We start from the raw sequence: 27,335 nt of genomic DNA on the forward strand, positions 1-27,335 counted from the left end.
TCGGATCTGATGTTGCTGTGGCGTAGGCCAGCAGGTCTAGCTGCAATTAGATCCCTAGCCTGGGAACCTCCATATATGTGGTCCTACAAAGCCTCCATATGTGACCCTGAAAAGCAAAAAAAATAAAAAAATAATAATCTTACCTCACTAAGTTTTGGCTTCTTAGGAACTATATGGTTATATACCTCTTACCAAAACAGAAATAATTAAATTGTGTATCTTTTTTATAAGCAACCAGTACTTTTTTTCAGGGATAAAGAATATTGATATGCTTTTTTTTTTTTTCCTTTCTTTTTTTTTGGTCCTTTTGCCTTTTCTAGAGCCACTCCAGCGGCATATGGAGGTTCCCAGGCTAGGGGTCTAATCAGAGCTGTAGCCACCGGCCTCCACCAGCGCCACAGCAACGCGGGATCCGAGCTACATCTGCGACCTACACCACAGCTCACGGCTCACCGGATTCTTAACCCACTGAGCAAGGGCAGGGATTGAACCTGCAACCTCATGGTTCCTAGTCGGATTCGTTAACCACTGCACCACGACGGGAACTCCAAGAATATCGATATGCTTTCAATGAGCACTAAACAATATACAGCAGGCTGTTTTTTTGAATCTCACTGAGTACCTCTTGTGTGCCAGCTCTGTGCTGGGAATTGGGAATGGAGGGGTTTTTTTTTTTGTTTTTGTTTTTAAGAAGACAGACCAGGGACAAGAAGCGCCCCCTGCCTTTAAGTGTCATAAGTGCTTAACTGCCTGTGAAAAGATTGCCCTGAAAGCTGGGTGGGGCTTCCTTCCCTCTCCCTGTAGAAAATAGGAGCAGATCATGGAGGGTTAGAATCTTTGAGCTGTACCTTAAAAAATAAATGGGAGAAACAAGAAATGGAGAACTCCTGTGGCCACTGTGTTTTCTTTCTCTGAAGATAGTGGAAACAAAGTGTAAGTAGGAAAGAGGGTAATACAGGATAAGAGGTGCACAAGGACAGTTTTATGCTCAGTTGTCATTGCTGACATAATTACCGTCACCATTGACATTATCATGTTCATATTTTCTTCATACATCAAGTTCAGAACAAAATGACCTATGTACACGTGTCTTCAGGAACCTCGCTATGTGCTTTGTTTTTAGCTGCTACTGAGTCATTTGCAGTTTGCTCTGTTCTTGACCTGGGATGGCAAGTAATTTTGCAATGATGCTTTTTAGACAGATATGTCATTCTTGGAGGACACCGTGACTCATGGGTCTTCGGTGGCATTGACCCTCAGAGTGGAGCAGCTGTGGTTCATGAAATTGTCAGGAGTTTTGGAAAGCTGAAAAAAGAAGGTAATTGGGGTTTTTTTTTGTTTGTTTGTGTTTTTGTTTTTTTGGTCTTTTTGCCTTTTCCAGGGCCACTCCTGCGGCATATGGAGGTTCCCAGGCTAGGGGTCTAATCAGAGATGTAGCCATCAGCCTACGCCAGAGCCACGGCAACACAGGATCTGAGCCGCATCTGTGACCTACACCAGAGCTCATGGCAACACCGGATCCTTAACCCACTGAGCAAGGGCAGGGATCGAACCTGCAACCTCATGGTTCCTAGTCGGATTCGTTAACCACTGAGCCACGACGGGAAGTCCAGAAGGTAGTTGGTAAAAGAGAAATTTTCTGAATCTCAGTTTGGTCCTCAGTTAAGTAAGTGTGCATATGTCACCTTTTTTTGTGTGAAGGCCCAACAGAGAGGCTCCATGCAAACTGGATCATCTTAGTGGTATAGAGTGCTTAGTAGTACTTAGTGGCGGAAAGTAGCTTTTAATAACTAGGGGCTCTATTGCTTGTGTTGGTTATTTACATTGTTTATTCATTTTTGCATTTATTTATATACTATTAGCATAAGAATCTGAAATAAAGAAATCATACTGTTAGCGGTTTTTCTCAGCAACTAAAATGATGGGAATGAGGGTTTTCTATTCGATTTTGGTTTTTGGCCACGCTCTCGGCATGTGGACGTTCCCAGGCCAGAGAGGGAACCTATGCCACAACAAGGCCTGAGCCACTGCAGTGACAGTGCAGGTCCTTCACCCACCACACCCCAGAGGAACCTCCAGAGATGGGTTTCTTTCCTGGAGACTGCACACGAGAATTAGGTCATAAACCGCAGTGTCCTGGGAATTCCCTGATGGCTCACTGGGCTAAGGATCTGGCAGTGTCACTGCTGTGGGTGTGGTTACTGCTGTGGCGGGGATCCCTGGCCTGGAAACTTCCACTTGTGGTGTGTGTGGCCAAAACAAACAAACAAAACAAAACCCCAAAGAGTTGTGGTCTGAGACATGGGAGCAGAAGTTCCTTGGGCTCATCCAGCCCCAGGCCTCAAGTCGAGAAAAGATGGTAGCTTATTCCGAAAAATGCTGGTCTTCTTGCCTAATAGGATGCTGTCAAAATTTTGATATCTGCATTCTCTCTCATTGGTTTCTCTCCCAGAAGTTAAGATTATAGCCTTAGCAGCATTCCTTCAATCATTTTAGTATCTTCGTATGAAAACCAAAATAACATTTAGTTCAAATGGTTGCTTTTTAAGATAACGCTCACACACTGAGAGCAGAAAGGACTTTCTGCTCACTTTGTTTACTGACCCTGCAAACAAGGTGTCCGGGGACAGCAAATGTGATCCATTTTTTTGGGGGGGGGGACAATGAAAATGGTTAAAAAAAAAATGTTACGTTTGCAATGGTACTTGCTTTCTCAAAGAAGCAGTTATCCCTTGTGTTAGCTGTTTTCAACTGATAGGACCAAGGAGATATTTACCTGGCTATTTCTGTTTTCATTTTACAAATAAGTTCACCAACGTTTACAGAGTCAAGTAATTACTCACTCAGTCTTGTATAGCTGGTGTGTGGCAGAGTCAGAGAAATCAGGATTTATTTTTTTATTTTTATTTTTAATTTTTGTCTTTTTAGGGCTGCACCAAAGGCATACAGAGGTTCCCAGGCTAGGGGTGGAATTGGAGCTATAGCCACCAGCCTACGTCACAGCCACAGCAACGCGGGATCCGAGCTGTGTTTGCGACCTACACCACAGCTCGTGGCAATGCTGGATCCTTAGCCCACTGAGTGAGGCCAAGGATCGAACCCGCAACCTCATGGATGCTAGTCGGGTTTGTTAACCACTGAGCCACGATGGGAACTCCCAGGGTTTAAATTTAAATGTCTGACTCCCAGTTCGCAAAACCCTGATGTCTCTCTTTGAAATCAGATGGAAAGGTGATCTATTCTTTTTTTCCCCACACAGTAATTTATTTTTAATTTTGTGAATTTGTTTGTTACCAAAAGTACTATTATTGTTACTACAAAAAGCTTCATGATTTTGCAAGAAGATTCCCTGTAGTAAATACAAAGCAAACTATGACAAGTACCGAATATGCCAAAAGACTGCAGTGTTGAGGACTAATAATTAATAATAATAATACAGGGAATAATAATAATTATTAGTAAGACTGCAGGGCTGAGGAATAATAATTAATAAGGGATTTGAATATTACTATTAATCCAGTTAACAAAAATGAAGCACTGAACTTTGGACATAGGAATGTACATTCTTTTTTTTTATTTTTCGGGTTGCACCCACGGCATATGGAGGTTCCCAGGCTAAGTGTCAGATTGGAGCTGTAGCTGTTGGCTTACACCACAGCCACAGCAGCACAGGATCTGAAGTGCGTGTGAGACCTACACCACATCTCATGGCAGTGCGGGATCCTTAACCTGCTGAGTGAGGCCAGGGATGAATGCTAGTTTGGTTCATTACTGCTGAGCCATGATGGGAACTCCAGGATGTACATTCTTAATTAGCCCAAGTGAAATTTTGACTCTAATAATGACAGCTTACATTTTTTTGGGTGCACTTGTTCAGTGCTGCATTTATAAACATTATTTCATTGACTCGTCCCAACATTCAAGGAGTATCTTTATCTTTCTCCTGCCTCTCCTGGTGTCCAGCTGAAAAAACGGCAGCTTAGCAAGTTGGGATAACATTCCCTTAGTCATGCTGCTAATCAGTGAAAGATCCAAAGCTTGAAATAAGATCTTTCTTTAACCCCCAAATCAGTGTTTATGACCAAGACATATAACCTCCCAATTGAATTCTGTAGTTTTTAGCAACAGGAGCTAAAACTGGACTCATTTTGGCAGAGAATGGAGTGACGTCACAGCATCAGGTGGTACTGAACAATTGTCCCGGTGAGCCTAGCCCAGCATGTAAAGGATTTTCTCCTGGTTGTGGTTCTGTGGGTTATACAGACCACTTCTAGAACTTTCCTTCTTTCTCTCTAGTCAGCTGCAGATCACAGATGGCTTCTTGTGCATAGCCAATCCTTCTAAACCTATTAGCGTATTTTATGATCTCACTGGAGTTTTCCCCCTTTCAATGCAAATGAGCTGTTTTGTATGGACAGATGAACTTGAAAATCGTTCCAGAGAAATTAAAATTTAAGTAAAGATTTTCACCATAATTCCCGCATCCTAAGCAACCAATGAATTTGTGGCTGTTGTTTTTTGTGGGGCACGGTGATTAAAATCTCTTCTATCTTATTATGCATTATCCCAGCTTTTATATGGATGCATATGTATTTCAGGATGGAGGCCGAGAAGAACAGTTTTATTTGCAAGCTGGGATGCAGAAGAATATGGTCTCTTTGGTTCCACTGAGTGGGCAGAGGTTAGTTGATAATTTGCTACGAGATACATTTTCCTAGTAGTAAAGCAGTTAGGATTTAAGTTGCAAGGATGTAGGAATAACAAGTCCATCCAGTGAGAAAATAATCAAACTTTTTTTTCCAGAAAGTCTGAAGCAACATATTATTTTTTTCCTTAAAATAGCTAAAAACTTTTTAAAAAGTATAGTTATTTACAGTGTTGTGCCAATTTCTGCTGTGCAGCAAAGTGACTCAGTCATACATGTGTATACATTCTTTTGTATATTCTTTTCCATCTGCTCTGTCTCAGGAGGTTGGATATAGTTGCCTGTGCTATACAGCAGGACCTTACTGTTTATTCATTCTAACTGTAACAGTTTGCATCGACCAACCCCAAACTCCCTGTCCATCCCATTTCCTTACCTCTCCCCCTTGGCAACCCCAAGTCTGTTCTTTATGTCTGAGTCTGTTTCTATTTTGTGGAAAGGTTCATTTGTGCCATGTTTTAGATTCCACATGTAAGTGATACCAGATGGTATTTGTCTTTTTCTTTCTGACTTTAGTTTCATCCTTGTTGGTGCAAATGGCATTATGTGTTCACTTTTTTTGGCCACACACTCAACATGTGGAAGTTCCCCAGCTAGGGACTGAACCCTTACTACATCAGTGACCCAAGTCACTGCAGTGATAATGTCCAATCCTTAACCTGCTGTGTCATCATTCTTTTTTATGACTGAGTAGTATTCCACTATATATCTGTATCTATATAGCTATATCTATATATCACATTTTCTTAATCCATTCATCTGTCAGTGGACATTTTGGCAGTTTCCATGTCTTGGTTATTGTGAAGAGAGCTCTAATGTTCAGTAGAGTGGGACTGATGGATCATATGGTAATTCTATTTTTGTTTTCTGAAGAACCTCCACACTGTTTTCCATAGTGGTTGCACCAACTTACCTTCCTTTTCTCCACACCCTCTGCAGCATTTGTTATTGGTAGACTTTTTAATGATGGCCATTCTGATCTTGTGAGGTGGTACCTCATTGTAGTTTTGATTTGCATAAAATAGTGGGGTTTTTTGTTTTTTTGTCTTTTTGCCTTTTCTAGGGCCACTCCCACGGCATATGGAGGTTCCCAGGCTCTAGGGGTCTAATGAGAGCTGTAGCCACTGGCCCACGCCAGAGCCACAGCAATGCGGGATCCGAGCCGCATCTGCAACCTACACCACAGCTCACAGCAACGCCGGATCCTTAACCCACTGAGCAAGGGCAGAGACCAAACCCGCAACCTCATGGTTCCTAGTCGGATTCATTAACCACTGTGCCACGACGGGAACTCCTAAAATAGTTTTTTTTTAATTGAGGTATAGTTGATTTACAATATTGTGTTAGTTTCAGGTGTTCAGTATTGATTCAGTTATATATATATGTGTGTGTGTGTGTGTGTGTACATGTGTATATATACATATATGTGATTCATTTATACATATATATGTATATATTATGTAAGTATGGATGTTCTTTTTCAGTTTCTTTTCCCCTATGTTATCACAAAATATTGCGTATATTTTGAAGTAATATAGTCATCAGAAATCAACAGTAAAAATCTCTTCATTGCTTAGGAACTAAATTTTGTTTGAGTTTTTAAAGCCATTTAATGTCAGTTGTGCAAATAATTCAATATTTATTTTCTGAGAGTGTGACAGTAGCTAAGTAAATTCACTAGAAACTGAACATCATAAGATATCACGTTCTGTTTTTTAATATTAGTTCTTAAAGCTATTCACATATAAATGCCTCTTGAGCTTGTACTGTCTTTCTCATATCATGATGACCTATTCTAACTAAAATCATGTTAAAGGTGAGGTGGAAATCTACACCACAGAATATTTCCTAGGTCCCTTAAAAAGTAATTTTACCTGCGTTCATTATTGACTTTGTGTAACAGAAGCATTACCTGTAAAGTAAATACATGTGAAATTGACATTTATTCTATTAACTTCAAGTCATGCTTTAAATATTTACTTGCTTCCTATTACACCCTAGGAATTATGAGGTGCCCTGTAAAGTTCAGTTTTCTTTGGGGAAGAAAAAAAATAATGCTCCTATAGACAAAGAATTATGCTGGCATCAAGAAGGACCTAAATATTTCAATGGTGTGATTTGTCTATTGCATATTATTTTCATAACCTATAGCTTCATGTTTGTTCACTTCATTTCTTACAGTCAAGATGCTTAGAAAATTGCATGTTTTGAAGATTCAGAACCTGCTTGTATAAAAAACCTGCTGCACTTTTCAGTGCTTTAAAACAGTGCAATGATCAATTTTGACCAGTAGGTGGTGCCATAATACAAGAGAACATAACTTGAAGCCTTTACCTACCGTGTGGTTAAGAAATCAACTTCTTTCCATTCACCATGTTAAGAATATGGACAATTTCATCTTAAGTTTTATTTTTTTGTTTTTTTTTTTTTTGTTTTTTGTTTTTTTGTTCTTTTAGGGCGGCACCCAAGGCTCATGGAGGTTCCCAGGCTAGAGGTCTAATTGGGGCTATAGCCGCCAGCCTATGCCACAGGCACAGCAACTTGGGATCTGAGCTGCGTCTGTGACCTATACCACTGCCCACGGCAACACCGGATCCTTAACCCACTGAGCAAGGCCAGGGATTGAACCCACAACCTCATGGTTCCTAGTTGGATTCATTAACCACGACGGGAACTCCTTAAGTTTTACTCTTTTTTTGTTTTGTTTTGTTTTTTTTTTTTTTTTTTGCCTTTTTCTAGGGACGCTCCTGCAGCATATGGAGGTTTCCAGGCTAGGGGTCTAATCGAAGCTGTAGCCACCGGCCTATGCCAGAGCAACGCCAGATCCGAGTCGTGTCTGCGACCTACACCACAGCTCACGGCAATGCCGGATCCTTAACCCACTGAGCAAGGCCAGGGATCGAACCCACAACCTCATGGTTCCTAGTCAGATTCCTTAACCACTGCGCCATGATGGGAACTCCCAGTTTTATTCTTAAAAAATGTTTTGCTTGTTATTTCTTACCAGTGACCTTTATTGAAATTCTTTCAGACATGTCCTTGAAAATCTTATAAGTCAAATCTGGGGTGAACCTGAGCCAATTTAATTCAGAAGTCTCCATAGTGCAGATGTGCAGTTTTTTTTAAGCAGGGGATTATGGCTAAATGTTTATTTATTCGCTTATTTTTTTATTATAGGAGAATTCCAGAATCCTTCAAGAGCGTGGTGTGGCTTATATTAATGCTGATTCTTCTATAGAAGGTGAATACCGTTGGTCTCACAGGAGAAGATAGACTCTTGGTAGTAGCATTAGTTTAGTTCATAAATTATGCACTAACAAAGATTGTAAATCCATTAATAGGCGGTGGGGATCTGTTGCTGGTTTGTCCTGTTCACAGCAGCTGTGAGCCCAAGGGTGCTCATTTGGAAAACAACACTCTTTGCTTTGTTTAGTCTGCAGGTTACCTTGTCTCTGGTAGGGATTCGGTGAATATCTGCTAAGTGATTAAGTCGATTTTGGAACTAAATATTTCTAGGATTTTAGAATGGGGTAGCAAAAACATATGATTTAAATTTAATCCCTGGAGTTCCCGTTGTGGCGCAGTGGTTAACGAATCCAACTAGGAACCATGAGGTTGCAGGTTCGATCCCTGGCCTTGCTCAGTGGGTTAAGGATCCGGCGTTGCCGTGAACTGCGGTGTAGGTTGCAGACGCGGCTCGGATCCTGCGTTGCTGTGGCTCTGGCGTAGTCTGGTGGCAACAGCTCCGATTAGACCCCTAGCCTGGGAACCTCCATATGCCGCTGGGGTGGCCCTAGAAATGTCAAAAAGACAAAAAAAAAAAAATAATAATAATCCCTGTTTCATCATAATATCCTGCTTACAAATTTTGAAAAAACAAAAAACAAAAAAAAACCCAACAATTTCCAAGATTTCCTCTTTCACCAAGAATTTTTCTTCTTAAATTTTGTTTCCAGTTCGACAAATATTTACCAAGCATCTCTTTATGTAGTGAACTTTGTAGGATTTCAGAGGGATTAGAGGTTACTAAAGAACAGCCAAGGACTGAACAGTTTACTTATAGATGATAAAATAAATCAGTCTAGGATTCTAATATATGGAGGTACTTACTCTAAGAAAGACATAATCAGATTTCATCTTGGAGTTTAGAGGAGAGAATGAGAGCAACTTCAGTTAAGGCTTGAGAAATGAGGTGGGCATTGGAGTCAGGTCCTGTAGAACTCAGGCTTTGCTTTGATAAACAGTGATTCAAATGAAGGGACCATCTCAAGTTGATTTTGAAGAAACTCAAACAATCCATTGCCACTCCCTCCTCTGTAGCCCCACGAATCTTTTGTTTTATTTTTCTTTCTTGAAAGCTATATCATTGTAGCACCTATCACTGCTGTTATTAGTAATTAGTTGTTTTAAAAACTGCATCCCTTTCTAGATTATATTCTTCAGCAAGGAACAGACAGGATTTTACTTCTTCACTCCTGAATTCTTTTTTTTTTTTTCTTTATAGTTCCATACCTTTGACATATGGAAGTTCCTCGGCTACGGGTTCATTGTAGCTGCAGCTGTCAGTCTACACCACGGTTATGGCAATGCCAAATCCGAGTGCATCTGTGACCTACACCACAGCTTCCAAATATAATGGGTCTTTAACCCACTGAGTGAGGCCAGGATCAAACATAAATCCTCAGGGAGACTGTCGAGTCTTAACCCTCTGAACCACAGCAGGAACTCCTTCACTCCTGAATTCTTTTTTTTTTTTTTTTTTTTTTTTTGCCATTTCTTGGGCCACCCCAGCGGCATATGGAGGTTCCCAGGCTAGGGGTCTAATCGGAGCTGTAGCCACCGGCCTACGCCAGAGCCACAGCAACGCCGGATCCGAGCCGCGTCTGCAACCTACACCACAGCTCATGGCAACGCCGGATCGTTAACCCACTGAGCAAGGGCAGGGACCGAACCTGCAACCTCATGGTTCCTAGTCGGATTCGTTAACCACTGCGCCACGACGGGAACTCCTCACTCCTGAATTCTTAATGTCTCATTTAATAAATATTGTTTGTGTGAATGCAACAAATGAATGAATAAAAGAATGAAGGGTGGATAGCATATTTTCTTTAGTTTACCAGTAAGTCTGCCATGTCAGTAATAGTGGCTGCTTTGCATAGGTATGGAGGTACCTTGGCATCTATGTTCTTTGTCCACATATCTGAGCTGCACTGTCCCCTAAGTTAGTGCAGTTCAGTTATCTTTTCCTCCTCCTAATTTTCCTCAGTTAATGTCTCAGGGCTTGGCCTTATTCCTGGCCCTGCCACTTCTGAGTTGTGTGACCTCAGGTTATTACTTTCTGTGGCTTAGTTTTCTCACCTCTCAGTAGAGTCCCTAAGAGCACGTATCTCAAAGGCTCTTGTGAGGGCAAGAGAAGTTAATATTTGCAAAACTCCCAGCCTTGTGCCTTGCATGTTCCAACATGTTAGCTTGGGGAGTTCCCGTTGTGGCTCAGTGGTAAGGAACCCGACTAGTGCCTGTGAGGATGCCATTTTGATCCCTGGCTTTGCTCAGTGGGTTAAGGATCCAGTGTTGGTATGAGCTGTGATGCGTAGGTCGCAGACACGGCTCACATCTGGCGTGATGTGGCTGTGGTGTGGGCTGGCAGCTGCAGATCGGATTCGACGTCTAGCCTGCAAACTTCAGTATGTCACAAGTGCGGCCCTAAAAAGAGCAAAAAAACAAACAAACAAACAAAAAAGCAAGTTAGCTTGGATCATTTTTGTTCTTACATAAACAGATGTGAAGATGAAACAACTTTGCCACACAGAATAGCTATCCCAAACATGTATCTGTGAAAGTGGAATAATGTTCTTTCTGGTGTCAGTTCTTTTTTAAATATTTTATTTTTTAATTCATTTTTTTAAACATTGGATTGTTCTGATTATGTCATTTCCTGTCTTAAAAAGCTGCATTGTCTCTCCATCATTTTCAGGATTAAGAGCAAATGACACACGTTCCTCTGTGACTGGAACACAGCTAATCTCACTTTGTCTTATATTAAACATTTTTTTTCCTTTTTATGGCTGCACCTGAGGCATATGGACATTCCTGGGCCAGGGTTCGAATTGGAGCTGCAGCTGAGGTTTATGCCACAGCCAGGTCAACATCAGATCTAAGTTGCATCCAAGACCTACACTATAGCTTTCAGCAACCCCAGATCCTTAATCCATTGATCAAGGTCTGGGATCAAACCCACATCCTCATGGAAACAGCATTGGGTTCTTAACCTGCTGAGCCACAACAGGAACTCCTATCTAAAAAAAAATTTTTTTTTTTTTTGCCTTTTAGATCCATACCCACGGCATGTAGAGGTTCCCAGGCTAGGGGATGAATTGGAGCTACAGCTGCCGGCTTACACCAAAGCACGGCAACGCTGGATCCAAGCCATGTCAGCAGCCTACACCATAGCTCACAGCAACGCTGGATCCTTAACGGAGTGAGGCCAGGGATTGAACCTGCGTCCTCATGGATACTAGTCAGATTTGTTTCTGCTGCGCCGTGACGGGAACTCCTAAAATTTTATTAAATGTTCTTTTCTCAAACAATACAGTAAGTCATGTATTTGCTTTTGAATGTTAAAATGAAAAATTTACAAATAAAAATTTTCTACCAAAACCATTCTCAAATAACCCTCTTTCAAAGGCACTCCTGCCCTCAGTTACGTTTCCATCACACAGACATTCACATAAAGGATTTAGCTCACACCAGGGGCCCACAGCAGCAGGTACGGTCTTAAGTGCTTTAAGTGTAAAACATTGCTTTAACACAGTACTCTTGTGAGGTAATTACTTTTAGTGTCCGTGTTGCATAGAACAGTGCCTGGGTGGGGTGGGAGGTGACGATTTGGAGAGGTGACCTGAGGTTGTTTCATGTGTGGCCCAGAGGGTCATGGTGAGGATGATTAGTTTTATTGAGTGATGAGTTTGAATTTTTCTTTTCTTTTCCTTTTTTTACTGTACCCATGGCACATGGAAGTTCCGGGGCCAGGGATTGAACCTGAGCCACAGCAGTGACCATACTGGGTCCTTAACCCCCTGAGCCACTAAGGAACTCCAAATTGGAGAGTTTTGATCACACTTAAGGTTTTAAAGGAATCATTGTGGCTAAGGAGTTTGCAAGAGTCTTCGAATGGATGAATAAAATAAAGACATGAGATAGACAACAAACCACCTTCTCCTTGTCTCTTAGGAAACTACACTCTGAGAGTTGATTGTACCCCCCTGATGTACAGCCTGGTGTACAACCTAACAAAGGAGGTAAAAATTATTCCATGGAATTTTAAGTTCTACAGATGATGTTTTCTTGAGGGGACATTATTCTGTTAAACATCTGTGTTGTTTCATAACGTGTCCTTTTTCATGTGGAAAAGAAGCCATAGAAACATCTCATAAACTGTTGACACATGCCACACCATTTTTCCCCACACCAAGCTGAGGCAGCCCACGAATAGCGTTGCATCTCTCATCCCCATTTGTAAACAAGAAAACTGAGCTCAAAAATCATTAGCCACCAAAGACACACACCTTATTTGATCGCTGAACCAGGACCTGGTCCTGCGGTTTAACTCCTTAATTTGAAAACCAGTGTTTACTCTTTCATATACTGATACCAAGTAATTCAGGACTCAGGGAGAGCTGCCATTCTTAAAGGGACGTTCCTGTTGTGGCTCAGCAGTAACGAGCCAAACTAGTATCCAAGAAAATGTTGGTTCGATCCCCGGCCTTGCTCAGTGGGTTAAGGATTCAGCGCTGCGTGAGCTGTGGTGTAGGTCACAGACGCGGCTTGGATCTCGGATTGCTGTGGCTCGTTTCTGCTGCGCCAAGAAGGGAGCTCACTTTTGTAGTGATTGCTGATTACCTGATTTGAACTGGGCTTTCCTCCCTGGATTTACCTTGTTAACAGAACTACCAGTTAAAATGTAATGACCAAGAAAAACTCACATTTCCCTCAGACAAGGATTTTAAATAAAACCTAAACATACTGTTAAGGTTTCGTTTCATAAACATGGCATTGAATGTATTAACTTCCCCAACAGGAATAGAAAAGTGTAATTTGGAAAAATCTATTCATATTGTTACTTAGCTCCACCCCACGTACTTATACTTTTATCAATTCCCATGAAATGCATACATAATTAAATATCTGAAACATTGTGTTTCAGAGAATTCCCCCAGGAAAGCTTGGCAGTTAAGTGTGTTTCCCAGGTGGATGGGTGGTCCCTGGACAATTGAAAAAAACACTGCTTTCCAGGTCGGGTTTGAAATTATGTGATGCGTGACAATTTGGGGTTTTATTTTATCCTGTTTTATTTGTTTCAGGGGCGTGATTTGTAACATTTCAAATTTTAGTGACAATTTTGCACCATTTCAAAATTTAGTGATAATCTGAGAATTTAGCAATGTGTTTCTACCTTATTCCAAATTCATATTTCTGGAAATAAATAAAGTGGTACCGTGTCCTATATCAAAGTTTTGTGTAAATTTATAAGCTTGAGGGAAATTATTTTGTTGCTTTACGTATTAATATTTTACAGGTTGAGATGTTGATATAACTTCTGACTCTCTCCTGACACTTCTGTAAATTCGTGTTCCCATCAACCTTTGCTCATCCTTCTATTATAGCATCTAACATACTGAATTCTGCATTATTATTATTATTATTTACAGTTCCCACTGGTAGGTAAGATGTGTTATTAAACTTTGTATTGCTGGCACCTTCAAAAAGTTTTCTACAGTGTAGGTAGTCCGTAAACCTTTTTGAATTGAATTTCTTAAAAGATAGAGCATAGGACTTTTATTAAGTATAAAATAAAAACTTTTTATACCATATATTGTCCCTGTCTATGGAATATTGATGGAATACTAATTACACGTCAGTGTGCTTAGTGTTTTGGCATAACATCTAATACTCTGAGTCTGGAATTCAAGAGTAGGTCCTGTTTTACTTCCTTGGTTTTCTCATCTGTGAAACCTGAAAAGGTATTGAAAGTCCCATGTTTAATAAAATTACTAGGAATACTCAACTAATTAAATAAAATATTAGTGCATTTGTTTTATTATGTACTATATAATGACTTTGACAGCCTTGTGGGCACAAAGCAGTATTTGAAAAAACACCTTACCTAAACCAGCTTGCTGCTTTTCATTTCTAAAATAAGAGACGGAGGAATTCCTGTCATGGCTCAGTGTTTGACGAATCTGACTAGGAACCACAAGGTTTCGGGTTCAATCCCTGGCCTTGCTCAGTGGGTTAAGGATCTGGCGTTGCCATGAGCTGTGGTGTAGGTTACAGACTTGACTCGGATCCTGCGTTGCTGTGGCTCTGGTGGAGGCCGGCGGCTACAGCTCCGATTAGACCCCTAGCCTGGGAACCTCCATATGCTGTGGATGTGGACCTAGAAAAGACAAATAAATAAGAGGTGGAGGAGTATGTTATTTTTGAGAGTAGCCTCTCTTAAGTCAGAAAAATAAACCAAAAAAAAAAAATCTTATGTTGTGATCATTCATCTGAATACAGGACTTGGTAATAATTCGGTTAGGCTTCTTTTCCATACATGCCATGTATTTTTTAAAATAATAATTGCATTGTACATAATAACATGAGCATTTTCCATATTGTCAGAAACTCGTTGTAATTCTTAATAAGTGCTCATGTTTGAATTGCATTCCTTATTTTGTTGAATATAATTTAGCTACTCATTCCCCAGGTAATAGATATTTAGTTTTTAAAACACCTGTTTGATAAGTATTCTCATTTTTTCTTTTTAAACTATTTAGCTCCAAAGTCCTGATGAAGGGTTTGAAGGCAAATCTCTTTTTGAGAGCTGGAATGAAAAAAGTCCTTCACCTGAATTCAGTGGCTTGCCCAGGTAAACAAAACTTTCTACTGAATTATGGGATTGTGTTGCAAATAAAAGGGTATTTTTTTTTTCAATAAGTAGTAACAACTTATTTTAAAATTCTCTAGCATATTGGAAAAAAAAAGTGATGCTTTGGTTCACAAATAAGATTGTTATTGGGGGAGTTTCCTGGTGTCATGGTGGGTTAAGGATCTGGCATTTTCACTGGGGCAGCTCGGGCTGCTGCTGTAGCACAGGTTTGATCCCTGGCCTGGGACCTTCCCATGCTTGGACGTGGCCAAAAAAATTGTTGCTGGAAAACTGGGTTCCCCTCTTGGTGGGTGTTGAGTCAAAAGGTACAACCACGTCAAAGAGTGGGAGAAGGAAGAATTTTTTACTTAGAGTAAATAAAGAGAACACCAGGGATCTTTCCTAAAGCAGCGTCTCTCCACAAATGGCAAAATTGGGGAAGTTTTAAGCTAAGGGCACAGGCATATTCATAAAAGGGCTGGAACAGGATTCATAATAAAATTGGGACAAAGTTTGCCAAAGTCTAAGATTTAGCTGACTGAGTTCAGAAAAGGTAACATCATCATTCCTTAGGTTCCTCTGGTGGTTGAGCACTCAAGGGGGTTTGAGTTCTGCACAATAGCTCCTGGCTATGGGTTAGACGCACAGGTTTCTGAAGTGGGTGGGTGGGGTGGTGGTGGGGTGGGGAACAATCTCATGGGACTGAGCCTTTAACTTGTGGAATCTATTGCTGTATCTGGGTAGACACTGTCAGAATTGGGTTGAATTGTAGAATAGCCAGCTGTTCTGGAGAATTGCTTTGTTGGTAGTGTGGGGAAACTTCCCCCATAGGGGTTCAGGAATCCAGAAGTACAGTGATCTCATGAGGGTAGATATTTTGTGATTAGAATTGACATTCCTCTTTCTTTTCTTTTTACTTCTGCTTGTTTAAGACAATATACTTAAAAATTATATTTTTAGGAATTCCCGCTGTGGCGCAGTGGGTTAAGAATACAACTACAGGAGTTCCCGTCGTGGCGCAGTGGTTAACGAATCCGACTAGGAACCATGAGGTTGCGGGTTCGGTCCCTGCCCTTGCTCAGTGGGTTAACGATCCGGCGCTGCCGTGAGCTGTGGTGTAGGTTGCAGACGCGGCTCGGATCCCACGTTGCTGTGGCTCTGGCGTAGGCCGGTGGCTACAGCTCAGATTCAACCCCTAGCCTGGGAACCTCCATATGCCACGGGAGCAGCCCAAGAAATAGCAACAACAACAAAAAAAAAAAAAAAAAAAAAAGAATACAACTACAGGTTGCTGTGGAGATGTAGGTTCCAACTCCAGCCAGGTATAGTAGGTTGAAAGGTCACACCTGTGGCTTGGATTCAGTCCCTGCTCTGGGAATTTATATATGCCACAGGCATGGCCATGAAAATTTTTTTTTTTTTTTTTTTTTGTATTTTCTAGGGCCACACCCGCGGCATATGGAGGTTCCCAGGCTAGGGGTCTAATAGGAGTGGTAGCTGTGGGCCTTTGCCAGAGCCACAGCAACGCGGGATCGGAACCATGTCTGCAACTTACACCACAGCTCATGGTAATGCCAGATCCTTAACCCACTGAGCAAGGCCAGGGATCGAACCTGGCAACCTCATGGTTCCTAGTCAGATTCGTTAACCACTGAGCCACGATGGGAACTCCTGAAAATTTTTAAAAAATTATAATATTAAGAATGGCATTCAATTAAGCTTTGATTTGTACTCAATGAAGAAGTTACTCAAATCATCCTTTATTTTATCCCTAAAAGGATTAGCAAATTAGGATCTGGTAATGATTTTGAAGTGTTCTTCCAAAGACTTGGAATTGCTTCAGGCAGAGCACGGTATACTAAAGATTGGGTAAGTCTGTCAGTAAGTTCTTCAGGATTATTTATGAAGATATTTTCAGCTAAACAAACAATTCTGGATCCGAAAATGACTTAAACGCCATGCTTGTTCCACCCTTGGTTCTATTTGACCAATTAAAATTCTTTCAATTTTCGAATTGGCTTCTTCTGATATCTCTCTGCATAATAATCTGTTTGTGCTACTCTATATTTTTCAGTTTTAAGTATTATCGATTTACCTCTTACTTGGGAAGATAAGCACTTCATTCTTACATCACTTCTCCCAACCCTGAAATACTTTCCTTAATGACATCTTCTCAATATATGGTTGTGCTCCACTTGTTGATTAGAAGACTCTCTTTTTACCTCCATGAATCCATCAGTTAACTCACACCAAACTCTTAGTATAGTCCAGCACATCAGGTGATCAGGCAGAGTTTTCATTTTCCCTGTTGGGGTTTTTCTGTTCCTCTGGGTCCTCAGTTATTCTCTCTGCTTGTGACACAGTTCTTGCCTGTGAAATTTTCCTTCACTCACTAGGATGTCTGAGAATATCTTCATTTCTCTTGTATTTTGTATTTTTTATTTCCTGGATTTTGTGTCTTCCTTTTTCTTATTTACTCTCCAATTCTTTTGGAGCGTATCCTTCAGGCACTTCTTGAAAAGGATGAAGGAAAGCCCAAGACCTTGCTTATCTAAAAATGACATTTATACTACATACAATTATTTGACAGTTTGGCTGACTCAAAATTTTGGTTGAAAATCCCATACCCTCAGAATTGTCTACTCATTGTTCACTGTCGTCCAGCCTGTTGGGAGATGTGGTTCCATTTGTTCCTTGGTCTCTTAAGGAAGATTTTAGTAACTTTTTTTTTTTTTTTTTTTTTTTTAGGGCCGCACCTGGGCATATGGAGGTTCCCAGGCTAGGGGTTGAATTGGAGCTATAGCTGCCGGCCTATGCCAGAACCACAGCAACACCAGATCTGAGCCTCGTCTTCAACTTAACACCACGGCTCAAGGCAACGCCGGATCCTTAACCCACTGAGCAAGACCAGGGATCGAACCTGCATCCTTAAGGATGCTGGTCAGATTCGTTAACCACTGGGCCATGATGGGAACTCCTTTAGTAACTTTTTTTAATGACTATGTTGTCCTTGATGTCCATGTGTGTATTAGTTATGCCATTTTTTAAGTATTCTGGGCTGGCACAAAGTGGACCCGTTGCTCCAGAAACCTATGCATTATAGTTGGAGGCGATGTTTTTTTCTTTGGATTCCCTTTCTCAAACTATTGTTAATTTGTTTAGCATCTGGGGATTTTTTTCCAGTGTATGTTTGTGTTCTCTTCTGTCTCTATCTCTGTCTTTTTATACTTTCTGGAATATTTTTCTCAATGCTGCCATTCTTTTTTATTTTTTCCCTCCATTCCCTGTGGTACCTCCTTATTCTGAATTGATTTTATTTTAGTTTGTGTGATTGGTCTGTACCTTTCAAGTTAAAGTCTTTCTGCAAATGCCTGACCTTCTTTGGCAATCTGTCTTATTTAGGAGTGAGACTGTAAAAAGCTGATTGAACCCCTGTATGCAGGGGTGGTTTTTCTTGAAGGGGGAGCTTCTCAAGAGAGGGACTGAGAATGTCTTTTAGTGGCTTCACTGGGAGGCAGCCAACACTGAGAATCTGTAGGTCTTTTCTCCCTGGTTAGTTTTTCTTTTATAATCTTCAATCTAGTAAAGAAGAAAGGAAATCGCTAATCTCCTACCATGGGGGTAGGAAGTTGGGCAGGGTTAGATGGGGTTGGTGAAGAGGATAGATGTTAATATTATGTACACTTGACTTATGAGAAAATTACAGCAAAGGGAGGTTAATAACTTTTGGGTTAATAATCGTCCCAAAAGTAGTAAGTCCTTACTGGTAGGTAGTAAGTCCTGAAGTCTAACTTCAGACTCTGGTCGGCCAATTCCAGAGTTCCACTCTATAAACTGCACCACTATATAAACTGTTCTATTGCATCAGTAAAGTAAATAAATAAACAAACATCTTAAAATGGAGAAAAGGCATGAACCAGCAGTTCATAGGTTGGAAAGTCCTTCCCTCTGGCCTTCTGTGTATGTTCTTATTTTCCTGTACCTATCTGAGCATCACTTTCTCTGCTTAGTGAGATTTTAGACCCACTACTGAAGCCCTTCCTGCTCAGACTTCACTTGTCAGCGTGCTGCTTGTCAGAGAAATATTTATTTGCCGAATTTCAGTCATTAAACAAGTTATAGCATTGCCCAATGTAATAATGCATCATGTTTGTTTACTTGCTTTTAACAATTCTGTCTTAAATTATTTTCACTCAAATGCCATGCTGTCTTTATTTCAGAAATATTTCTACATCTGTTTTGTTAAAGGCAAGAATGTTAAGTTTTTCCAAGATGATTTTTGTAGTATCATTTATGTTATATACACATAATCTTTTTTTACTGGTGAAAACCTGGGGTGCGTTTTAATATTTAACCCTTTAATAAGTGGCTTATTGAGGTACTTAAGTACTTTATTTCTTACTGACAAAAGCAATCCCACTAATATTCACAGCAAATATACTATGTGTTTTATTATAAGTTATTTAGTTATCTCACAAGAGGTATATTTTCTTTTTTGTGTTTTTTTTCTTTTTTTTTTTTTGTAGGTAACCAACAAATTCAGCAGCTATCCACTGTATCACAGTGTCTATGAAACGTATGAATTAGTGGAAAAGTTTTATGACCCAACTTTTAAGTATCATCTTGCTGTGGCCCAGGTTCGAGGAGGAATTGTTTTCGAACTTGCCAATTCTGTAGTGCTCCCTTTTGACTGTCGAGATTATGCTGTAGTTTTAAGAAATTATGCTGATAAACTCTACAATATTTCAATGAACCATCCACAAGAAATGAAAGCATACAGTGTGTCGTTTGGTATGCTACCCTTCTGCTTTCAGAATTCACAGCCTGTATGTTTCTGTTAATCTCTAAAATGTAATGACCTACCTTAGGTTCATTTATTATTAATTGCTATTCCGTATGATTCAATATTTTGTTTATGTCTAGAAATATATCTATCTTCCATTTCACTGATGCCTGTTTTTCAATATACAAAAATACAAAAGAGAACAGCTTCTTATATTGCTCCCTTTGCTTAGACTATAGAACAATGCGATTGGGTCCTTCTTTATTTCAGATTCACTCTTCTCTGCAGTGAAGAATTTTACAGAAATCGCTTCTAACTTCAGTGAGAGAGTCCAAGACTTGGATAAAAACAAGTATGTTCTGTACCCTCTCTATGTATATAAACAGACACACATGTATGTATATATATATCTTATGCATAATATATGTTATGCATGTAATAGATATAATGAGTGAAAAAGAAACACTAGCTGACGTCTTTGTTGCTCAATTATCTTTGGAAAGTTTTTTCTGCTTTCTGTCTCCCCATTCCAACACTTCCTGTACAGAGCTGCCGTATCTCTGAGAGATGCTTAGGACATTCTGAGTAGCATATGCGGGTCTGAGAAATGCTGGTGGCTCCTTTACCACTAGTAGTAGCTACAACATTTCCATCTTACCTTTGAAGGTCCTCCACTGTATGTCCCTTTCTTTTTCCAGTTTTACCTCTTATTCTTTCATCATACTTCACCAAACTCTCCTATTCCCAAAACATACCTTCTCGCTCCCCCTTCTTAATGTCATTAACCCCAGGAAGAGTTCCTCATCTCCACTTCTGCTCATAATTTGTAATGTGAAACAAACCAGTCATAAAATTTACATATACAATGTTTTATTGAACATAGAGAAAATCTTCCTGAAAACTGATGAGTATAATAATTTTGTGTTACATTTGGGTGAGTATGAAGATTTTTTTTTTCTTATGCTTTACAGTTCTTTCCAAATATTTTATGTGAGATTAAAAAAAAACAACAATAATAAAGAAATTTTAAGGTGATGCCAAACACCATAAAGTCTATGAAGCTGGTTTTCTATCATTAAGTAAATGATGTTTCTTCCCTGTGACAGACTGCCTGATGGCTTGGTGTGGTAGCTAGGACACTGGGCTTTCGCTTCATTGAGTATTTATGTATTTATCGTACAGGCTCCAGTTGATAGTTAAGGTACTGTTTGTGTTTCCATTCTGTTTACAAATCCTAAAACACCTGGAGCAAGCTATGGCCCATATTGAGAGTACATGCTGGCTAAAGAAAGTTAAAATGGGTGTTGAATTTCTCAACCAAAACTGAAATCTGAGGAAGAGACACTTCTTGATTCCTGCTGTTCTTAAATCAATCCCTTTAACCCATAAAAGGATACAGTGTTGACTCCCTCGTACTTTCATGCTCTCATGGTATTCAGCCTCCAAACCTAGCCTCCTCCAGTCTCTAGGGAGGCCAGCATGCTTCTGGTGGGGAAAGAAAAAAAAATCTCGTTTACTTAAGTTGGGTGCTCTGAGCATTTACCTTCCAGGGATATTTCAGATTGAACTCTGCTCTGTACGAGGAAGAGCCAAACAGTGTGTGTGTTTATGTTTGTAGCGATGGTTTATGAATTCATTTCAGAAACCTAAAGTATCTTATTGAAATCATGGTTCATTCAGTCACCTCCTCGGTTAGTTTATGTGAACTGCTCACAGGTAAAGTCTACGCTCAGTTTACCTTTGCACTATCACAGGACCTGAGTTCTTCATGCTAAATAAATAAATGTTGAAAATCGCTCAGATCTAATTGTGGAGCTTTCAGTTACTCTGTTTTCCCTTTGTCAACATAGTGCAGTTGAAGGAATAGTACAGAACTCCTATTTCACGCTAAAGCTTTCTAGATGTAGCCTGAACAAGTTATTTAACTTACCTACTGAACCTGAGTATCTCATCTATGGAATGGGCCTGTTTTCCTGCTTTACTTGGAGGGTTGCTTTGAAGGTTAACATACTTTATAAACATTTAGAATAGTAATTGGCACATAGGAATTAATTGGTAAATAGTAGCTGTTATTATTTAAAACTAAAACATAACAAAACTAAGGAAAAATTAAATTTTTCTACAAAGTAATTTATAACTCATTATTTTTTGTAATTTTTTTTTTTTTTTTTTTTAAGGGCTGTACCTTCAGTATATGGAGGTTCCAAGGCTAGGGGTCTAATCGGAGCTACAGCAGCCAGCCTATATATACCACAGCCACAGCAATGCTGGATCCTTAACCCACTGAGCGAGGCCAGGGATCAAACCTGAAACCTCATGGTTCCTAGTTGGATTCAGTGCCACTGCACCACAACGGGAAATCCTATAACTTCTTATTGTAGTGATTATTTTTCATTAGTTAACTGATTTATGGGGTTCCCACCATGGGTGCCATGGGTTAAGAACCTAACTGCAGCAGTGCCAGTATCTGCAGCGTTGTAGGTTTGATCCCCAGTCTGGGAACTTCCATAGGCCATGGGTGAGGCCATAAAATTCAAAGAAAATTATGGTAGAATTAATACATTGAATTTAATAATGTCGTTGCCTTACTCCAGGCTTGCTGGTAAATTTTCCTTTATGTGGAGTCATTCTTATTACAGTAAAACTTTCCCGTGCCCTTTGGAATGCGAGCTCTGTGAAAGCAGAAAGTGTCTGATACGTGGCAGGCATTCAAATATGGTATGAGATGGTTAAATTACCATCCTTTGTGTTCATAATATGTATGTCTTTAATAATAATAATAAAAATACCACTAGCTGTCATTTGACAAATATGTGTATAATTTTCCACATTATAATAATGTTGGTACTAAGCATTAATAGACTCTTCCATTTCAATATTGAAATGACATCTATGAAAAGGTTAGGTGAGTTCCCATTGTGGCTCAGCAGGTTAGAGAACATGACTAGTCCCAATTTGGATGTGGGTTCGATCCCTGGTCTCACTCAGTGGGTTAAAGGATCCAGCATTGCCGCAAGCTGTGGTGTAGGTCACAGACACAACTCAGATCTGGCGTTGCTGTGGCTGTGGTGTAGGCTGGCAGCTGTAGCTGCAATTCGACCTTAGCCTGGGAACGTCAATGTGCTGCAGATGCAGCTCTAAAAAGAAAAAACAAGGTTATTAGGATACCTAAGGTGAAAAAAGTCTAAGCTTGCTTATATTTGAATATAGGTATGTCAAATAATTATTTCAACATAAATAAAAATTACTGTAATTTCTTTCATTGGCACGTTGAACCATTTTGGTGGTTTTATAAGCCTCAGTGGAATAGTATTTTACAGAATTAAAAAAAATGTAACTATGCATGTTACAGTTCTTTATTTGCATGTTATATAGAAATTTAAAATATATTCTCTGTGTTTACTTTTGTTTTGAATGTTTAGTTTGCTGGGTGATGCACATATTTTCAAGAAGCTACAACAGTTTTCCTTTCCTTTTCCAGTCCAATATTGTTAAGAATTATGAATGATCAACTGATGTTTTTGGAACGAGCATTTATTGATCCTTTAGGATTGCCAGACAGGCCTTTCTACAGGTAAGGATAAAAATATGACTATTTTAATATAGAACTTTCTTAATTTTTACACTGTGGAAAAAATGTAATTGATTTCTTACAAGCAAATAGAAAATTCCAAAATACATGAGAAATATATTTATTTATATACATGTAGTGTGATTACTGTAGATCTTTATTTTAGTGTTGTTTCTGTTTATAAAAGAATGTATGTTCAGTTTAGGAAATTTAGAAGGTCCATCAAGTCAAAAGTAGAAAATAAAAATCTCCTCAGTTCTATTTGGTCAGATGTAAAATTATGTTTGTACTTTGGCATATATCATTTTTGCCTTCTCTTATTTTAGATATATTTTTTTTTCTGTATCCACAGAAGATGTAGTAAATATATTTGTATTTACTCTCTCTCCTAATGTTGAAATTTAGTTTCTTTCTTAATTTTTTTGTAAGGCCGCACCTGTGGCATATGGGAGTTCCCAGGCCAGGGATTGAATCCAAGCTGCAGCTGTGACCTACGCTGCAGCTTCAGCAGTGCTGGATCCTTTGACTTCTGTGCAGGGCTGCGGACTGAACCTGTACAGTAACAGGACCTGCCGCAGTCAGATTTTTAACCCACTGCGCCACAGCAGGAACTCCATGTTTTTTTCTAATCTTTGACAGTCATAATTATTTCTGATAACCACCACCTATGCCCGGGTAATGCGGAACTAATTAGATCCTTGACCGGCCAGAGATGATCCATCTTTCTGTTTCGGGATTGTCCATGAAAGAATTGGAGTGGGGTATAAGGCCATTATCCAGGCAGGGTTGCCGGCTTTGCCCTGGCAGCATGATCCTGCCCCATCCTTCAGGTCTTTACTGGGCAACTTGCCCTTCTGTCCTAGGGCAAGATCCATGCACTGGCTTAGCTCCTTCAGTAAAACATCACCTTTTTTCTAGGTCATGTTGAACATTATCAAACTGATCTTAATGACTTTTCATGCTTCCTGCTTGGTATTGTAACATGATTTTCTTAAATCGGAGAAACACACTAACAATTTTGCTCGTCACAAACAGGGTCTTGTATTCGCAACTGTGCCATGTTTCAGAGGATGGTGGTATTGGAGGGTTGGCACTTGTTTGAAATGTGCCTTGAGACTGATCACGTCATCTCCCAGACCTCAAATTCCTCCTCTTTGAAATGCTAATACTGGAGCTCCTGGGAAACAAATCTGACTAGGATCCATGAGGACACGGGTTTGATCCCTGGCCTCACCCAGTGGGTTAGGATCCAGGGTTGCTGTGAGCTGTGGTGTAAGTCCCAGGCGCGGCTCGGATCTGACATTACTGTGGCTGTGGCAGTGGGCCAGCTGCTACTGCTCTGATTCGACCCCTAGCCTGGGAACTTGCCAATGCCACAGGGCGGCCGTAAAAAGACTGAAATAAGTAAATAAATAAAAATAAAAAAATGAAAATGCTAATATCAACCTTGTAGAGTTTATTTTTAAGGATTTGAAAGACTATCAGTAAATACTTTAATGCCAAGCATGATCCATAGCAGGTGACGAGCTGTCGTATCTCTCATTGTCATTATTTTCATTTCTCTGAACCACTTCAAGTCATCTTTTTAAAGTTAAAATGTAATTAATTGCCACATATATCATAGACTGGTCTTTGGAGATTGAACTTGGTTGACAAGCAGCTTTTTCAAATCATAAAATTACGATTAAACAATCCAGGAACTGTAGGGTGTCCCTCTTTTTTCCCTTGAGTATATAATTTGAGCAATTAACAGACAGCAAACTATTTCTATCACCAGGCATGTCATCTATGCTCCAAGCAGCCACAACAAGTACATGGGGGAGTCATTCCCAGGGATCTATGACGCTCTGTTTGATATTGAAAACAAAGTGGATCCTTCCAAGGCCTGGGGCGAAGTGAAGAGACAGATTTCTATTGCAGCCTTCACAGTGCAGGCCGCAGCAGGGACTCTGAGAGAAGTAGCCTAAGAAGTTTCTTCAGAGAACACATACTGAATTGCTTTGATGGCTGTCAGAAAGAATCATGATGAATGTATTGATAATCTGAAAAATAAAGTTGTGTACATATGTATACATATGTAGAGATATATAGATATTCTTTTTTTCTTCTCCGGATAGATCAAATAAGAAAGAAGGATAATTTATGTTCTCAAATTATAGTGAGGTATTCTGAAGTTGAACTAGGTGTTAAAATTAAGAAGAGCCTAAATTTTTATTTTACTTTTTTTTTTCTAAAAATCAAATTCAGTCCTCCACATCATCCAGAAAACAAAGACCCTCCCTGGTGGACATTACGATGCCAAATACAGCCACTGGTGAGTTCTCGCTTATAAAGCACACAACCTGGCTAACCTTGACAACTTTCCCTCTAAAACTATCTTCGTGACACCATTTCTTTTTTTTCCTTTCTTTTTTTTTTTTTTTTTTTTGTCTTTTTGCCATTTTCTTGGGCCGCTCTCGAGGCATGTGGAGGTTCCCAGGCTAGGGGTCGAATCGGAGCTGCAGCTGCCGGCCTACACCACAGCCACAGCAATGTGGGATCCAAGCCACGTCTGCAACCTACACCACAGCTCACAGCAACGCCAGATCCTTAACCCACTGAGCAAGGCCAGGGATCGAACCCGCAACCTCATGGTTCCTAGCCGGATTCATTAACCACTACGCCACGACGGGAACTCCCGTGACACCATTTCTAATGCTCTTCTGTTACTATGAATCTTGTAGTTGGTGGGTTCTAATCCATCTTCCCCTTCCTAAGACTACTTGAAATTGGTCTGTCCACTGAGGATTTGAAAACATGGTGCCTCCCATGTAATAGGTGGTTTGTCTAATGCCATAGCATCTAATAGGGTAGCCACCTGTGGTTATCAAGCACTTGAAATATGACTAGTCTGAATTGAGCTATGTTACCAGTACTGGATGTCAAAAATTTAGTACAGAAAAAGTAAAGATTCTCATTAATACATTCAGCATTATGTTTTTAATGATAATTTTGAAGATACTATTAGCTTAAATATGTTGAAATTCATTTCAGATGTTTTAAATTACTTTTTATGATGTGAATGCTAAAAATTTAAAACTTCATATGTGGCTCAGATTATATTTCTATAAAATTTTTATTAGTAATTTATTGTTTAAATATTTTTTACAGTAAGCACTTCAGTTGTGTTTCATTAAAGCTTATAATTGATTTAAGCTTTTTTTCCAAAAATTGTTTTGGAAAAATTACTTTGTCTTGTTTTTCTAATTGTATAATAATCGTCCTGGGGGAGAAGGCTCAGCTATCTTTTTTTGGTTCATCCATCACACCTGAAAGATAAAAGTTAAATATTTCAAATAGATTGGATGATTGTGTTGAATCAATTGAGAACACAGGTACTTAAATGCTGAGGTACTGAGCAGGGCCACGGATTGAACCTGCATCTTCCTGGATGCTAGTCAGACTCGTTTCTGCTAAGCCACAATAGGAACTCCACGTTGGTTTTTTATTTTATTGCTTTTGTCCCATACTGAATTGTACACTCACCATATATCTCCATCAAAATACACTTCCAGAATTTATTTTATATATTTACTTTGTTTATAAAATACTTTATATATTTGCAACACCTTTATAGATATACCTTTAAAAATTTTTCAACAAGTTTCAATAAATATTCAAACTGGTTGATTGACAGTTCAAAGTTATGTGTTAACCAAAAACTCTGAACAAAAAAGAAGAAAAAAATTATCCTTTCCTCTTGGAAAGACAAAAAAAGTAACAGTCTATTTTGGAAGAGATTACTGTATTTATTTCATTTTCTAAGGGATAATTCATTCCTTGGAACTGATTCTCCTTGTAACTCCTGGTTTTAAGGCTTTAAAATATGAAGGGGAGGACTTACCAGGTCGGCGAGTGGCTAAAGCACACAGCATCACTGCTGTGGCTGGAGTTCGATACCTGATCGGGGAATTTTCACTCACTGTGCATGAGGTCAAAACAGACACAAAAAAAACTAACCAAATAGAAATATGATGAGGGGAAATGGATCATGAAGAATTTAAACCCCCCAAATAAATTGAAAGCATTCTGGGCATTTAAAACAGGAGGGTAATGCAAGGAATTGGTTATACTGGTGAAATGAGAGTGGAGGATAGAAGAAATAAGAGACGGAAACTACCCAGAGATCAGCATCAGCATCAAACTAGACAATGGAGTAGACAGGGAGGTCGTGATGAGTAACCTTAGATAATTAACGTTTCTTCACACTTTGCCTGTCATTAAACCGGGAATAAGCAGAGAAGACAGGATAGTAAAGGACCAAATAGAATTCTACAATAGATGATTCATAAGTGTTTTGACAAGAAAAAATAAATTGCTTTAACAT

At 39.6% G+C, this 27,335-nt stretch overlaps 1 protein-coding gene across 1 annotated transcript in view; it reads left to right on the forward strand.

Annotated features, from left to right (window-relative positions):
* FOLH1B (folate hydrolase 1B) overlaps positions 1-25,055 on the forward strand; it is a gene marked incomplete at its 5' end in the record, with an annotated part of 55,544 nt that extends 30,489 nt beyond the window's left edge. Inside the window, 10 exon segments of the mRNA NM_214384.1 lie at positions 1,199-1,318; positions 4,599-4,681; positions 7,883-7,946; positions 11,936-12,003; positions 14,524-14,615; positions 16,394-16,484; positions 19,142-19,406; positions 19,669-19,750; positions 22,880-22,972; positions 24,747-25,055. Of these exon segments, the coding sequence (NP_999549.1) occupies positions 1,199-1,318; positions 4,599-4,681; positions 7,883-7,946; positions 11,936-12,003; positions 14,524-14,615; positions 16,394-16,484; positions 19,142-19,406; positions 19,669-19,750; positions 22,880-22,972; positions 24,747-24,936 (1,148 nt within the window). The 3' untranslated portion in view covers positions 24,937-25,055.
* Between the last annotated feature and the right edge of the window lie 2,280 nt (positions 25,056-27,335).

This window comes from Sus scrofa, chromosome 9 (assembly GCF_054392235.1).
Source record: "Sus scrofa isolate SSC_HxYL_T2T_F1_AM1 chromosome 9, Sscrofa_HxYL_maternal_Yorkshire_Landrace_v2.0, whole genome shotgun sequence".
In the NCBI taxonomy this organism is placed as follows: Eukaryota; Metazoa; Chordata; class Mammalia; order Artiodactyla; family Suidae; genus Sus; species Sus scrofa.